Raw genomic sequence first — 14,203 nt, 5'->3', positions numbered from 1 at the left:
TGCAAAGATTTTATGTGGGTCTTCAAACGCTTAGCTGTCATTCGACACACTCTGCTTTTAACTATTGCACTGTGAACAGATTTTATACAAAATATTTACTTTATTTGCAAAGCGTGAGTCCAGACCGAGACTGACGCCCTTTCCTTTTGTTTTGCTACCTTTTCTCTCCGCAGTGGAGCCTCCTTCACAGCTCAGGTTTAAAATTTTATCTGAAAGTAAAGTTCAAATGGCATGGAGGCGTTCGCCAAACAGAATTGGAGGCTACAAATTGACATTAACATCTGCAACTGGTGAGTACGACCCGCCTGCGGACACCTCAGACACCAGGGGACAAGTGGCACGTATATAACTTCGTAACTTGTAATGAAAGATTTAAGATTACAAAAACCGCCTGCCCCTTATCTCCCTCCCAAAGAAAAAACTTAAGACTATCAAAATGTCCCAGGATGACAGAATCAGAATCAGGTCAGTCTCTTGATAAAATCTACCCAAGTCATTGGCCACATTGCAAATGTACCCTGAACCTGGAGCAGATTCAAGGAAAGTTGCTCTTGAATCTGCTTCCATGCACTGGCGGCTAATACACACAGAGCTTAAGAATACTTAAGGTGATTTAATCTTGAATCTGATTCCATGCACTGGTGGATAGTTTATCCAGAATATAAGAACTTCTTATATTAAATAACAATATGCAATGCATCTGATAACAGAGGGAAGCAAGAAATGGAACCAAGATGAAGCATCCCCGTGCCTCTCCATTCATTTGGATCACAGCTGATCTTTTATCTTTCCCACGTTTGTAACCTTTCTGCACTAGCTTCCACCAATGGCCATGGAGAAGAAGGTGTGAAATGTATACTGGGAGGTTTGTTTCCCTAAAGGCCATGGTGAACAAGTTAAGATTTTACCATAGTCAACTGCTTCATGGTCACATTGACTGATGACAGATATTTCCAAAAGTCAATTAGATTGTTAGTTGAGGCAAACCCAGTAAAGTGGAGACAGCAGAGCTGAACATCATTACTGAGAGTCAAAGAATTAAGCATAGAAAAAGGCCCCTTTGGCTTGACTTGTCTGTGCTGCACAAGTTGACAAACCAAGACTCCAATGTGGTTTTGATTGCTCATGTCCCTCCAAGCCTTCCCTATTCACATATGTGTCCAAACATCCTTTAAATGTCATGATTGTACATGCCTCTACCACTACCAGTTTTCTTCATATACTCAAGACCTCTGTGTCAAACCTACTAGAACAGTAAATCTTCCTCGTAAATCAATTTTGCATCTTTTCTAGTTTAATGACATCCTCCTATAACAGTGTCCAGAACTGTACACACTATTCCAAATGTGGCCTTACCAATATCTTGTGCATATGTAACCTGATGTGCCAACTTCTGTACTCAAAACACTGATCAATGAAGGCAAACATGCCAAACACCTTCTTTACTATCTGTCCAACTGTGTCATCAACGTCTTGCTATCGTCCAGCCTTGGTTTTTTCCTAACAAATTGCCGCATCTCACTTTCATCAGAATTAAACTCCACCTGCCATTCCTCAGCCCATTAGCACAGTTGAGCAAGATCTCGTTATGATTGCAGATAACCTTCACTGACAACTATACCAGCAATTTTAGTGTTATGTGCAAACTTACTAGTCGTACTACCTTCACTATTACTCACTAATCAATAATATAAATATTGAACAACAGTGGATCCAGCATCAATCCCTGTGGTACACCACGTTACAGATATTCAGTCTGAAAAACAACCCTCTACCACTATTCTCCGATCCCTACTTTCAAACCAATTTTGTATCACATCGGCCAGCTTGCCCTGGTTTACATGTGATCTAACATTGCAGACCAGCCCACTGTGCAGTTTCTTTTCAACAGCCTTACTAAAGTTCACGTGGGCATTGTCTACCACTCTGTTCTCATCAACCTTCTTAGTCACCTCTTTAAAAAACTCAATCAAATTCTTGAGACAAGACATGCACATTGCATCAGCCCTAGCCTTTCGAAAGGCTGTTAAATCCTGTTTCTCAGAGTCACCTCCAATAATTTACCCACCACTGATGTGAGACTTTGTAATTCCCAGGGTTTGTAATTCCCAGGGTTTTCCTTGTAATCTTCCCACATTATCCATTCCAGTCTTCTAGCCCCTCATTCATGTCTACCAATGATCCAAATATTTCTGCCATTTCTTCCCTAACTTCCCACAATATTCTAGGATACACTTGACCATTTATCTACTTGAATATATTTTATGACCTCCAGCACCTCCTCCTCTGTAACATGGATTAATTCTATTCAAGACATAACTATTAACTATTGACCAGTCTGAAGAAGAGTTTCGGCCCGAAACGTTGCCCATTTCCTTCGCTCCATAGATGCTGCTGCACCCGCTGAGTTTCTCCAGTTTTTTGTGTACCTTTGATTTTCCAGCATCTGCAGTTCCTTCTTGATAACTATTAACCTCCCTGAGTTCCCTCACCTCAATGTACTTATGCATGGTAAACCCAGATGAGAGCCACATCTTAATGAATAGATCTGATATAAAAACAATCCCCACTGTGACAAAGAGTTCAACTGGTACATTCCAGAGATTCCCTGATTTTAATGCCTTTGGACAGTATTTAAAGCTTATAGCTCTTTAAAAATATATACGTTTTATGAAATAACAGAAGGTTTTGTTTGCAAGTTGTGGAAACAGGTCAAAACAATGATATTGTTAACGGTACACCAATGATAAAATATGGATGCAATTAAGAAAAGGATTTTCCTTTGCACAGGAACTGAAGCCTATTTAATGAACTGGTTTGAATTTTTTTCTCATAAATTTCCCATTTCTCTTCAAATGTTACTGACTCCTTGCTAGGACTATTTGCACCATTACTGCTGCTCTTTGATCAGTTAGAAAAGCTCCAGGGTCCATGGACTACACATTGCCCTGAATCTTGTTAAGATGATTATGAATCTCAAGAATCCCTTTCATTTCAACTTAAAATTCTTACCTGCTCGTTAGAGCCTTTTGATCGCTGGTGGTTTGTAAAAGTTTTTTTTTCTCTCAGCTATGTTGCCTCATTGGTAGATAAATCCAAACTCAGAACACTGGGTTTTGTTATTAAGGTCAGCCTAATTTTATTATGAACTTCATGTGTGGTCTTGGTGGCTCAATGATAAACATCTATGTAAGGTTCGAAGGCAAGGCATTTGTGCACCCTGATCTTTAACAACGAAGATCAGCAAACTGTACCATCATGGGAGCCATTTGAAGTGTTAAGAATGTCAGTTCTCTGTGCAATCCTCGATCCACAAATGGAAATATTCCAGAAAGTGTCAAGGAGTCATGAGAACCATGGCTGGTCCTTCCCTTTGGAAACAAATAAACTATTAATTTTCTTGTTTCTCCTTAGGAGTGGCTTGGGTAGTCATAGAGGCACATAAAGTAATACTAGGAGTTGGATATTTGACTCTTTAAGCCTGCTCCACCATTTAATTTAATCATGGTTGATCCTCTGTCTCAATACCATTTTCTCATCACCTTCTCATATCTTGTAGATATGTCAAGATTGACTTGCTTTCACTTCAGTTCTGGGGTGAGGCCAGTGAGGAACCTGCAGACTCAGCTGTAGGTATAGCAGAAGGTGTCTGACAGAATGGATGAGTGGGCAGTAGTTCTGAGGTGGTGCACTCCTTCTGTGCTAACTATGACTCCTGTCTGCTCCCAATGCCGGGACTTGAGATGCACACTGCCTGCAACCACTGCTTAGATTAACTTTGTAGAGCTGGGGTCAAGTCTGAGAGCTTTATGGCTTGTTGAATTGACATGCCCAAAGGAAGCCAATGAGTGAAAAGTATTTTGATATCTTCAGTATTCAAGAAGGACAATTTTACCATTTCCTGAGGCAAAATGGAACACCTTCATCTGTCTATCTCTTCATTGTGCTCTTGACGTGCCATGAAAATCCCGCAGATGGAACAGTAATTCAAGCCTTACTTGTGCAAAAAAAACAAGGTAGCATATTTCTATTGATGAAAGAAGTGGAACCATGCAAAGCATGTTAACTTCCATGCTATTTATATGCAGGTGTTAAAGTGATTAGTTGAGGCAGATAAACCTAAAAAAAAAGAATGTCAAGCAAATATGCTTAGCTTACAGCTGCTGTTACTATTGGCAGTGGTTTCCAGCCATTGAATCAGACAATATCATAAATCAGGTTAATCACTAGTCTTAGAAGTTGTGGTAAATTTTAAAGAAAACAATATGTAGCTCTCACTCACATTGAAGTCAAAATCAGGCAGGCTCAGAAAGCCAAATACTGGCTGTTTGTTACTTTTTAAAACTTTTCTCAATCAAAATTCTCACCTGATAATCAAATATTATTTTACAGGATAGGCATTCTATTTGGGACCAGCACAGAGCTTATAGTGTGGAGCCTAGATTGTAATTACATTCTTCAATCTACACTTGCATCTATTGCAGCCAATGTTTAAAAACGATAAAATAATGCTAGTTTATAAGCGCACTTTATAAATAGGTAAATAGATTCAAAGTATTTAAAAAAAATTTAAATGAATTGTCAGTCAGTTTCCTGCAGGAAGGAAGACTAGAAAAAACTTGGGAATGTTCAGTCCCTCAAGCCTGTTTCAGTAGTCAGTAAGGTCATGGCTATTGTCGTTCATTACTTGTTTCATTGCACTGGCCCTGATTTTGCCATAATGCTCCAGCAATATCAGGTCAAAAAATATTTATTGTGTGAGCAACTATTGCAGTTATGGGAAGTTCTAAACTCTGAGACTTTTGAGAGAAAATATTCAACTTGGAATAGATTGTGTATACTTTTGTTCTAGACCCTGTCTCCCCCATCTTCTATTGTTCACTACCGATGCAGTCAGCAAAATAGATTGTCTCAATCTATCTTAATAATTCTTTCCAAGATACTAAACATCACAATCTCATTATATCAGACAATTTTATACTCTCATGTTAGCTTCCTGTCAATAAGTTATATAATTGATTGCACCCTCATGCCATACCCTAGGAATGCTAGCCTGTTACATTCTGCACAGTGCAACTACCTCTCTATCTTAAGACATGATGACCAATATTGGAATCAGAGTTTTTTATGCAACTGTTTCTGAATATCCCTTAATATTCCTTGCTTCCAATTTTGAAAACTAACATACCAATAGTATTTTTGAATGTCAAGATCTTATCTTTAAATACAGTGGGGACTATTGCAACAAGGGTGCAGTAATTTAAGAAACAGCTACTATTATTAGATTGGACGTGGAAGTTAGTAATAACACTTATTGATCGGAAGCTAATATGGGAACATAAAATTATATGAGCACAATCTCATGGTTATAAATGTAGGGAATTTACAATTATCATATTTTTCAATATCTATTTATATTGGTGGTATGGAAATTGTACTTGTTATTCAGATAGACATCTATCCATAAGGTCATAAGATGAATCCATGTAGCTCAACACTTTGCTCGACACTTCGCGTCTTTCTGAGGAAAACCATTCTTGCCATAGAGGGAGTACAGAGAAGGTTCAACAGACTGATTCCTGGGATGTCAGGACTTTCATATGAAGAAAGACTGGATAGACTCGGCTTGTACTTGCTAGAATTTAGAAGATTGAGGGGGGGATCTTATAGAAACTTACAAAATTCTTAAGGGGTTGGACAGGCTAGATGCAGGAAGATTTTTCCCGATGTTGGGGAAGTCCAGGACAAGGGGTCACAGTTTAAGGATAAAGGGGAAATATTTTAGGACCGAGATGAGAAAACCATTTTTCACACAGAGAGTGGTGAATCTCAGGAACTCTCTGCCACAGAAGGTAGTTGAGGCCAGTTCATTAGCTATATTTAAGAGGGAGTTAGATGTGGCCCTTGTGGCTAAAGGGATCAGGGGGTATGGAGAGAAGGCAGGTACAGGATACTGAGTTGGATGATCAGCCATGATCATATTGAATGATGGTGCAGGCTCGAAGGGCCGAATGGCCTACTCCTGCACCTATTTTCTATGTTTCTATGTTTCTATGTTTCTATGACACCAAGAGCTTGACTGTAACCCCGGCATGTATAAAGATGGCTTGAAAGGACTGAGGGTATAGCTTGCACTGGACACATGAATTGCTGTTTGTCGGCAGGGGTAGGAGTTCGGTATGGGAGAGGTGGTTGATGGTGGTTGTTATTATTAGTTTACAATACTTGCTCTGGTTTAGTGAATTACTTAACACACCTGGTAGAGGGACGAAAGAGAATGGTAGTCAGCCCTACTCCTGAAATTGCACCTCAACCAGGATCCAAAAACCGATATAAGAATCCAATCCGAAATAACTTGGAATGGATTTTGGATACTTTTGTCCTAGTCCTAAATGTTCCCATCAGGGAAGAAATTGGCAACACTGCAGAAAGAGGAAGATTCCACATCTGGATCTCCAAACTTGTGAGCTGTCAGCCTTCACTGGCAACGTTTTCCACACATTGCCCAATCTGAATGGGAAAAAAATGCCAAACCCATCATTTATTTCTGAGTTTGTAACAGCCATCAGTGGAGCCAGTACTGCCAGTGTCTAGACTGATTTCAAGAATGATCATCCTCTGGAAAAATTATTTGCAGGCCATATCCTGCTTATGGCCGCTGATGTGAAATCTGTCGTACACCAAGGGACCTGCTTCTTTTCATGACTACTTTACAGGTGGTCTCCAGCATGAACTGTGTGAGCAGAGAAAAGTAATGGAATTTAGGCAGAATTCCATCATCTTTCTTCCTAATGCATATTCCTTACAGCACTATGCTGCAGTGTTAGTTGGGGGTGGAAATGATGGAAGCATTAATCCATTCCAGATGTTACATTTTCCACTGCATTTGTGGAAAAAAAGCTGAAAAGTCTTCAGCATGAAATGTAGTCATTTATAAAAACAAAAGATGAGAGAAGCTTGCTTGTCCTTTGAAGCTCATCCATCCACGTTAGCTTTCCTAATATTAGCATTGGACTCTACTTTGAACATTACCTTTTCAATTGTCTCTTGCTGTTTTAGTGTCACCATCTAAGTTTGTGCCATTTGCCCACATTTGGAACATAGCTCTCTAAATCGTTCCTGTCCATCTACCTAAAAGGACATGGTTCTGGAGTCACTGCAGGTCAGGCAGCATCTCTGAAGAACAAGGATAGGTGACATTTCAGGTTGAGACACTTCTGTCCATCTACCTTCTTCACTACCCCACCCCTTCTAGTAACATGGGAACAATATTGAAAGAGCTAGTGTGAATTAATAATGAACCCACATATACATTGCTCTAGATTTGATGTATGCAGTGCAAATTATAACCAATATTCCTGGGGCAGTTTTATTCACTGGTGTTATAATGAAACTCCTGTGGGTCATGAAAGTAATCCCTACTCCTGCTGAAAATATTTTAAGTTGCTGCTGAATATATTTATGACGTCTTCGGCTCCACTTCTTCTAGGTTATTCTGTTTATCTTTCCCACACGATTTACAGATCTTTCTTTCCAATGCCTTCCTTATAAGACTAGGAATCCTGTGGTTCAGTTATCTTTTCTCTTAGCTCATCTCCTTTCATCTTACTGGTAGCCTCTCTTCAATATTTCTGGATATTTTTTCACTTGTGTCATGATTGAAACCAGTGCTCCATTGCAGGCTAACTAATACTTCACATGACATTTACTACATTTCCTGCAGTTTTCTTCCCCACCGTCAACCTGATGGTCAGTTTTTGTATCATCTGCAAACATTTAAAATTTTCATCCAAAAATTATGCCTAAGTGAAATCCAAACAATAGCTTCAGAAGAGACTACCGAGGTGATGCTGAATTACTAGTGGGAAAGTCTTGGACTAGAGGTCATAGCCTCAGAATTGAAGGACGTTCTTCAAGGAAGGAGATGAGGATAAATATATTTAGTCAGAGGGCAGTTAATCTGTGGAATTCTTTGCCACAGAAGGCTGTGGAGGCTGTCAGTGGATAGATTCTTGATTAATACAGGTGTCAGAGGTTATGGGGAGAAGGCAGGACAATGGGCTTAGGAGGGAGAGCTAAATCAGCCATGATTGAATGGCGGAGTAGACTTTATGGGCGGAATGGCTTAATTCTACTCCTATTCCTTGTGACTTTTGACTTTATGAATTAACTACTGGCGGTGGGAAGGGAGAAGGCAGGAGGAAAGATATATGCGGTTAAGTCAGGAACATCTTCATGCCATTATGAGGCAAAATTAGCCAAGATTCCCTCTTCTGTGTGTTAATGTTGTAGGGTGAACGAGGCACATGGAAGCTAATCGAGAATTGTCTTATTTTAGAAATGATATGTGTCTTATGGCTCAGGAAGAACAGATAACTGTAGACCTCTACTCTTCAAAACTCATTGGGGATTATGCACCTCCTGCCCAGGTTTATTGCAGAGACTGTAGTGATGAACTCATGATGAGAATCTCCATCATTGGCATGCAACTGTCAAGCTAGTCGAAGGATAACATGATGGGCTGTGGTCCATTTGCCCAACCGATTGCCCAACCCAACCATTTGCCCAACCGATCAGTTGGCACTGATTAGCCTGGTTTCTTGATGAAGTCTGGTCACATGGTTTCCAGGCACCATTACACAAAGATACATCTGATTGAGCAGATTTCAGTGGCTCAACCAAAGGATGCCTCCCTTTTGGAACAGACATTCTGTTCTGTCTTATTTTAAAGCTTACATTTTATCTTATAACTGTTATACATAGGGACCGGATACATATTTGGGATCTTCTCATGACTGGCATCCAATGTATTTGAATAAATTGTTGATTTTAACGGAACAACAATGAACATTGGTCGATCCATTGGCCACTGGCCCTACTCTGTAGGCAAGGGTCAGAGTAAAGGGGAGATGATCAGATTTTGGGGCAATAGGTTACAGGGGAAATTGGAGGGGGAATAGGATTGTTATTTGAGTTGGCATAGATTTTACAGACCACAATAACCTCCGTCTTCGTCTTAAGGAAATATGATAAAGTGGCAATAAGCAGAATTGTCCAGACTCTGTTTGCCAAGTAAATTCCAACACTGCACTGGGCAGCACTGCATCATCTCAACAGTTCACCAGGACCTCTCTCATCTTCTGTCTTTTATGCTTCAGGTTGCACATGTTTATTTTCTGTTACTTGCATCACAATTTGCCTGTACCCTAGCCCAGGCATCATCCTGTCTGTCTGCACACAAGCTGTTGGATACCAATACTGACAGGTGTGAGCTGGCTGGCTTTTACTGATTGCTTATGAGGAATTGGCCCTCAAATTTCCCCAGTTCGCTTCTGATGTGGAAGGGAAATCAGTACTGAGAAAATTGGCTTCACTGCATCCCAGCATAGACAGGAGCGAAAATACAGATGTGTGGAACACAGATAGAATGCACCTGCCAGGTTGTTGTTATCACTGAATGCATTGTGTCTCTGCAGTTAGGTTGTAATTCATCCACAATTAGTGATTGATTGTGTAGAATAATTAGTTTGCAGCCCTGAGTTGTTTTCTCCATGTTAAAAGCTTGGGTAATTTTAACCCAACTCAGCCATTTGAAGACAGATAATCTGTAAACTATTTGACATTCTGCCTGTTTCTACTTCAGGCACATTATAGAATGGGTGAGACATTTTATCCAGTGAGTTTTCTTTTGCACAGATTAAGTTACTTAATAAAGTTTAGTGTTGTTTGGCAGATAATGATCGTGTGTTCCTTTAAGTTCTGATATTATTTGCAGGGAGATTTGTTTAAAATCATGCTTCCTTATTGTTTTCTTCGTCTATATTTTACTTCAGGAGGCCCTGCAAAAGAAAGTGTGTTGCCCCGAGGTGCAAGTAAAACCACATTTACAGACCTCGTCCCAGAAGTAGAATACAGTGTTATGTTGGTTGCCTTTGACAGTTCCACTGAGAGTGTCCCAGTCTCTGGAAAGTTCACAAGTAAGTAAAGACTGCATCTCATGAGTTGCAAATAAACAAAGACCTTGTCTGCAACTAATGTTCGGTAAAAACCTGACTGATTTAATCCTTTGGAGTAAAAATCTTGTTTTCCTATATAATCCTCTCAGGGTGAATGTACAAGAAATACTGTATAGCCATTAATTGGCAGAGAGATTCATTTCCTTTCTAACCATTTTACTCGTTAAATGGCAGGCAGGTTCTGTTCCTTTATAATCGTTTTACTCATTCCCTGTAAGTGTACTGCTGTACATCCTCTGTATTTAAATAATGGTGGCTGGTTGCTTAAAATAAAAATAGCTATGTATGCTGGCTAATGCATTTACTTTTTTTACTTCGTAGTCCAGTCAGGTCGCACACCAACAAAACTGCCAGAGAAAAAAGAAGAGCTTGCACAAAGTAAGTGAGATTGTTTAAATCTTCTCTGTCTCCTCAGATGTGTATCCCAGTCGCTTGCAAATCAAGATAAAGTAAAAACAATTTGGATTTATGTAGCACGTTAATATAATAACTTGGAGTGCACCCATCGGAACTGCTGTCCCATACAGTCAGATAGCTGGGTTCATTTCTGAATCTGTGGAGTTTGCACATTCTCTTCGTTTCTCCAGCGGTGCTGCTTGACTCGCTGAGTTACTCCAGCATTTTGTGTCTATGTTCCTTCAATCGCATTGGTATTGACTGGGCACTTCCATTTCCTCAAGCATCCCAAGGATGTACAGGTTGGCAGGCTAATTGATTGCACTAAGTTACCCCTATTCCGTGGGTGATTGGTAGAACCCAAGGAGAATTGAAGGGAATGTGGTGACAATACATTTCAGGGGAAATTAGTGAGTGAATGGGATTTCCTTGTGAGCTGACATAGATTTAATGAGAAGTGAAATATGGAAAAAAAACAGGGTACATCACAAGAATGTTAATGAAGTCTGACATAAAGTAATTGCAGAAAGCAATAGGAGAGATGACCAAAGGCTTGTTCAAAGTGGTGGATGTTAAGGCAGAGGGATAGGTAGAAAGGTGGAAATTATTGAAGGTTTCCAATAGAGAGAGCTGATCATTTTGGCTACTAATGTCAGAGGAAAGTAATTTTTTCTTTAGGTTATGGGGAGAAGGCAGGAGAATGGGGTGAGGAGGGAGAAATAGATCAGCCATGATTGAATGGCGGAGTAGATTTGATGGGCTGAATGGCCTAATTCTGCTCCTATCACTTATGCAAGAAAACTGAAGATGTGCCAGAATTGGTGGAGTGCCGAGGGGAAGATTTGTAAAGACTGGCAGGCATTTGAAAACAAGACTGACAGTTTTAAAATAGAGTTGAAAGATCAAAACTGTAAAGCTAATAAGCACATTGGTGATGAGTGAATACATTTTGTAGTTTTGGTAATAGTTTATGTTTTGCCACTACCTAGCTCTGCATGCTACCCAGTCAAATAATAGTATACATGACTACAGTTGGAACATAGGCAGCAGGTTCATCAATGCCAATTTATAATGAGAGGCTGGTGAAGACAACATTGGATTATTAAATTGACACTGGCTTTGGTGGGAGTAACAATGTTTCATGCGAGGATGAAGCTGTGTTGTGATCTCAAACACTCTCATTGAGCTGTACAGCACAGAAATTAGCCATTTGGCCCAACTCATCCATGCGGACCATAAAGCCTAACTACTCTAACCCCATTTGTTGGCACTAGGCCCATATCCCTTTACTCCTTTCCTATCAAAGTTCATATATAAATACCTTTTAAACAAAGTAAGTGCATCAGTCTCTGCCACCTCCTCTGATAGCTCAGTCCATAAACCCACTGCTATTTTTAAGTGAAAAACCAACCCCTTAGATCTCTTGTAATGTTGCCTGAGGATAAGAAGCAGAATCAGGGAGAACCCATTCAGCTCCATACATCTGCTCTTCCATTCAATGATCATGGCTGATTTTTTAAAATCTCACCATCACATTCATGAGGGTAGTTAATGTTGTCCCACTTTTTAAGAAAGGCGGGAGAGAGAAAACATGGAATTATAGACCCAGTTAGCCTGACATCGGTGGTGGGGAAGATGCTGGAGTCAATCATAAAAGATGAAATAGCGGCACATGTGGATAGCAGTAACAGGATCGGTCCGAGTCGGCATGGATTTACAAAGGGGAAATCGTGCTTGACTAATTTTTTGGAATTTTTTGAGGATGTAACTAGGAAAATGGACAATGGAGAGCCAGTGGATGTAGTGTACCTGGACTTTCAGAAAGCATTTGATAAGTTCCCACATAAGCAAAATTAGTATTGGGGGTAGAGTGCTGACATAGATAGAAAATTGGTTGGCAGACAGGAAACAAAGTGAAGGGATTAACGTGTCCCTTTCAGAATGGCAAGCAGTGACTAGTGGGGCACCGCAAGGATCGGTGCTGGAGCCGCAGTTATTTACAATATACATCAATGATTTAGAGGGATTCGAAGTAACATTAGCAAATTTGCAGATGACACAACGCTGGGTGGCAGTATGAACTGTGAGGAGGATGCTATAAGAATGCAGGGTGACTTGGACAGGTTGGGGGAGTGGGCAGATGCATGGCAGTTTAATGTGGATAAATGTGTGGTTATCTACTTAGTTAGCAAAAACAGGAAGGCAGATTATTATCTAAATGGGAAAAGGGGAAGTACAACAGGATCTGGGGGCCCTTGTTCATCAGTCAATGAAAGTAAGCATGCAGGTACAGCAGGCAGTGAAGAAAGCGAATGGCATGTTGGCCTTCATAACAAGAGGAGTTGTATAGGAGCAAAGAGGTCCTTCTGCAGTTGTACAGGGCCCTAGTGAGACCACACCTGGAGTATTGTGTGCTGTTTTGGTCCCCTAATTTGAGGAAGGACATTCTTGCTATTGAGGGAGTGCAGCATAGGATTACAAGGTTAATTCCTAGGATGGCAGGACTGTCATATGCTGAGAGAATGGAGCGGCTGGGCTTGTATACTCTGGAATTTAGAAGGATGAGAGGATATCTTATTGAAGCATATAAGATTATTAAGGTTTGGACATTCTAGAGGCAGAAAACATGTTCCCGGTGTTGGAGGAGTCCAGAACCAGGGGCCACAGTTTAAGAATAAGGGGGAGGCCATTTAGAACGGAGATGAGGAAACACTTTTTTACATAGAGAGTTGTGAGTGTGGAATTCTCTTTCTCAGAGGGCGGTGGAGGACGGTTCTCTGGATACTTTCAAGAGGAAGCTAGATAGGGCTTTTAAAGATGGCGGAATCGGGGGATATGGGGAGAAGGCAGGAACAGGGTATTGATTGGGGATGATCACATTGCATGGCGGTGCTGGCTCGAAGGGCCGAATGGCCTACTTCTGCACCTATTGTCTATTGATGTTCTTAAGCATATTCAGTGACTGAGCTTGAGAAGCTCTTGGTTAGTGTATTCCAAAGATTCACCATCATCTGGGTGAAGACATTTCTTCTCACCTCCGTTATGAATTAGAACTCGTCGCGGCCTCCTTATGGTCGCCGCAAAATTTTCAACATGGAGAATAGCGAGAATTCCCGTGCCATAGGTCCTAATGGGTTGCCAGGAGGTCGAAGGTTCTCGTAGGTTATAGTCGGTGCAGACCGGTGAATTTCATTGGCTCATTGGGAAAAAAAACGTAAACAGTAGTTTTCAGAACCAAGGAAAACCGACCGGTAATGTTAATGTTTGCCGAGCTTCACAGCCGTGGATCTCTGGCTTCTTAACCCCTTATTCTGAGAATGTGACCCACAAGGAACAATCATCCGAACATTCCTACTGTTCAACCCCATACAAATTATTTCCCTCGGCCTTGGTCCTTTGGGCAAATCTCCATTGTGTCTTCCAGTCCCCCTTGCATTTTGGCTTCATGGTCATAAAGCAGGGAAACGGGTCTTTCGGTCTATTGAGTCCAGACAAACCACAAAGGATCTGTTTGGATTGCAGATGCTAGAATCTGCTGCAACAAACAATCTTCTGGAGAACCGTAGCAAGTTAAACAGCATTGGTAGAGGGAAAGGAATGGCTTGCATCAGGACCTGCTCCATCAAGCACCTAATTGCCTTCGTTATAGACTATAATTTTAGTATGTTCTCACAATCACATCTATGCCGTCCATATTCTACCACTCATCTACCCACTGGGGGTAACTTACAATGGCCAATTACGTTGCCAGCTACAGTGTTACATCCCCTATGTATCTACTGTGTGCATTT

General features: G+C 40.7%; 1 protein-coding gene across 3 annotated transcripts in view; it reads left to right on the top strand.

Annotated features, from left to right (window-relative positions):
- Nucleotides 1-14,203, top strand: part of col12a1 (collagen type XII alpha 1 chain) — a 235,328-nt gene that overhangs the window by 17,529 nt on the left and 203,596 nt on the right. For 2 of the 3 annotated variants that reach the window (XM_033026046.1, XM_033026047.1), the window contains exons 3-5: nt 174-290; nt 9,834-9,977; nt 10,338-10,394. The exons of the other annotated variant lie outside the window; for it this stretch is intronic. In XM_033026046.1, coding sequence (XP_032881937.1) covers nt 174-290; nt 9,834-9,977; nt 10,338-10,394 — 318 coding nt within the window. The remainder of the gene's footprint in view (nt 1-173; nt 291-9,833; nt 9,978-10,337; nt 10,395-14,203) is intronic. 3 annotated transcript variants of the gene reach the window in all.

The sequence above is a fragment of the Amblyraja radiata genome, chromosome 8, assembly GCF_010909765.2.
Source record: "Amblyraja radiata isolate CabotCenter1 chromosome 8, sAmbRad1.1.pri, whole genome shotgun sequence".
In the NCBI taxonomy this organism is placed as follows: Eukaryota; Metazoa; Chordata; class Chondrichthyes; order Rajiformes; family Rajidae; genus Amblyraja; species Amblyraja radiata.
Note: the sequence above shows the minus strand (reverse complement) of the source record. Positions and strands in the feature narration are given on the sequence as shown.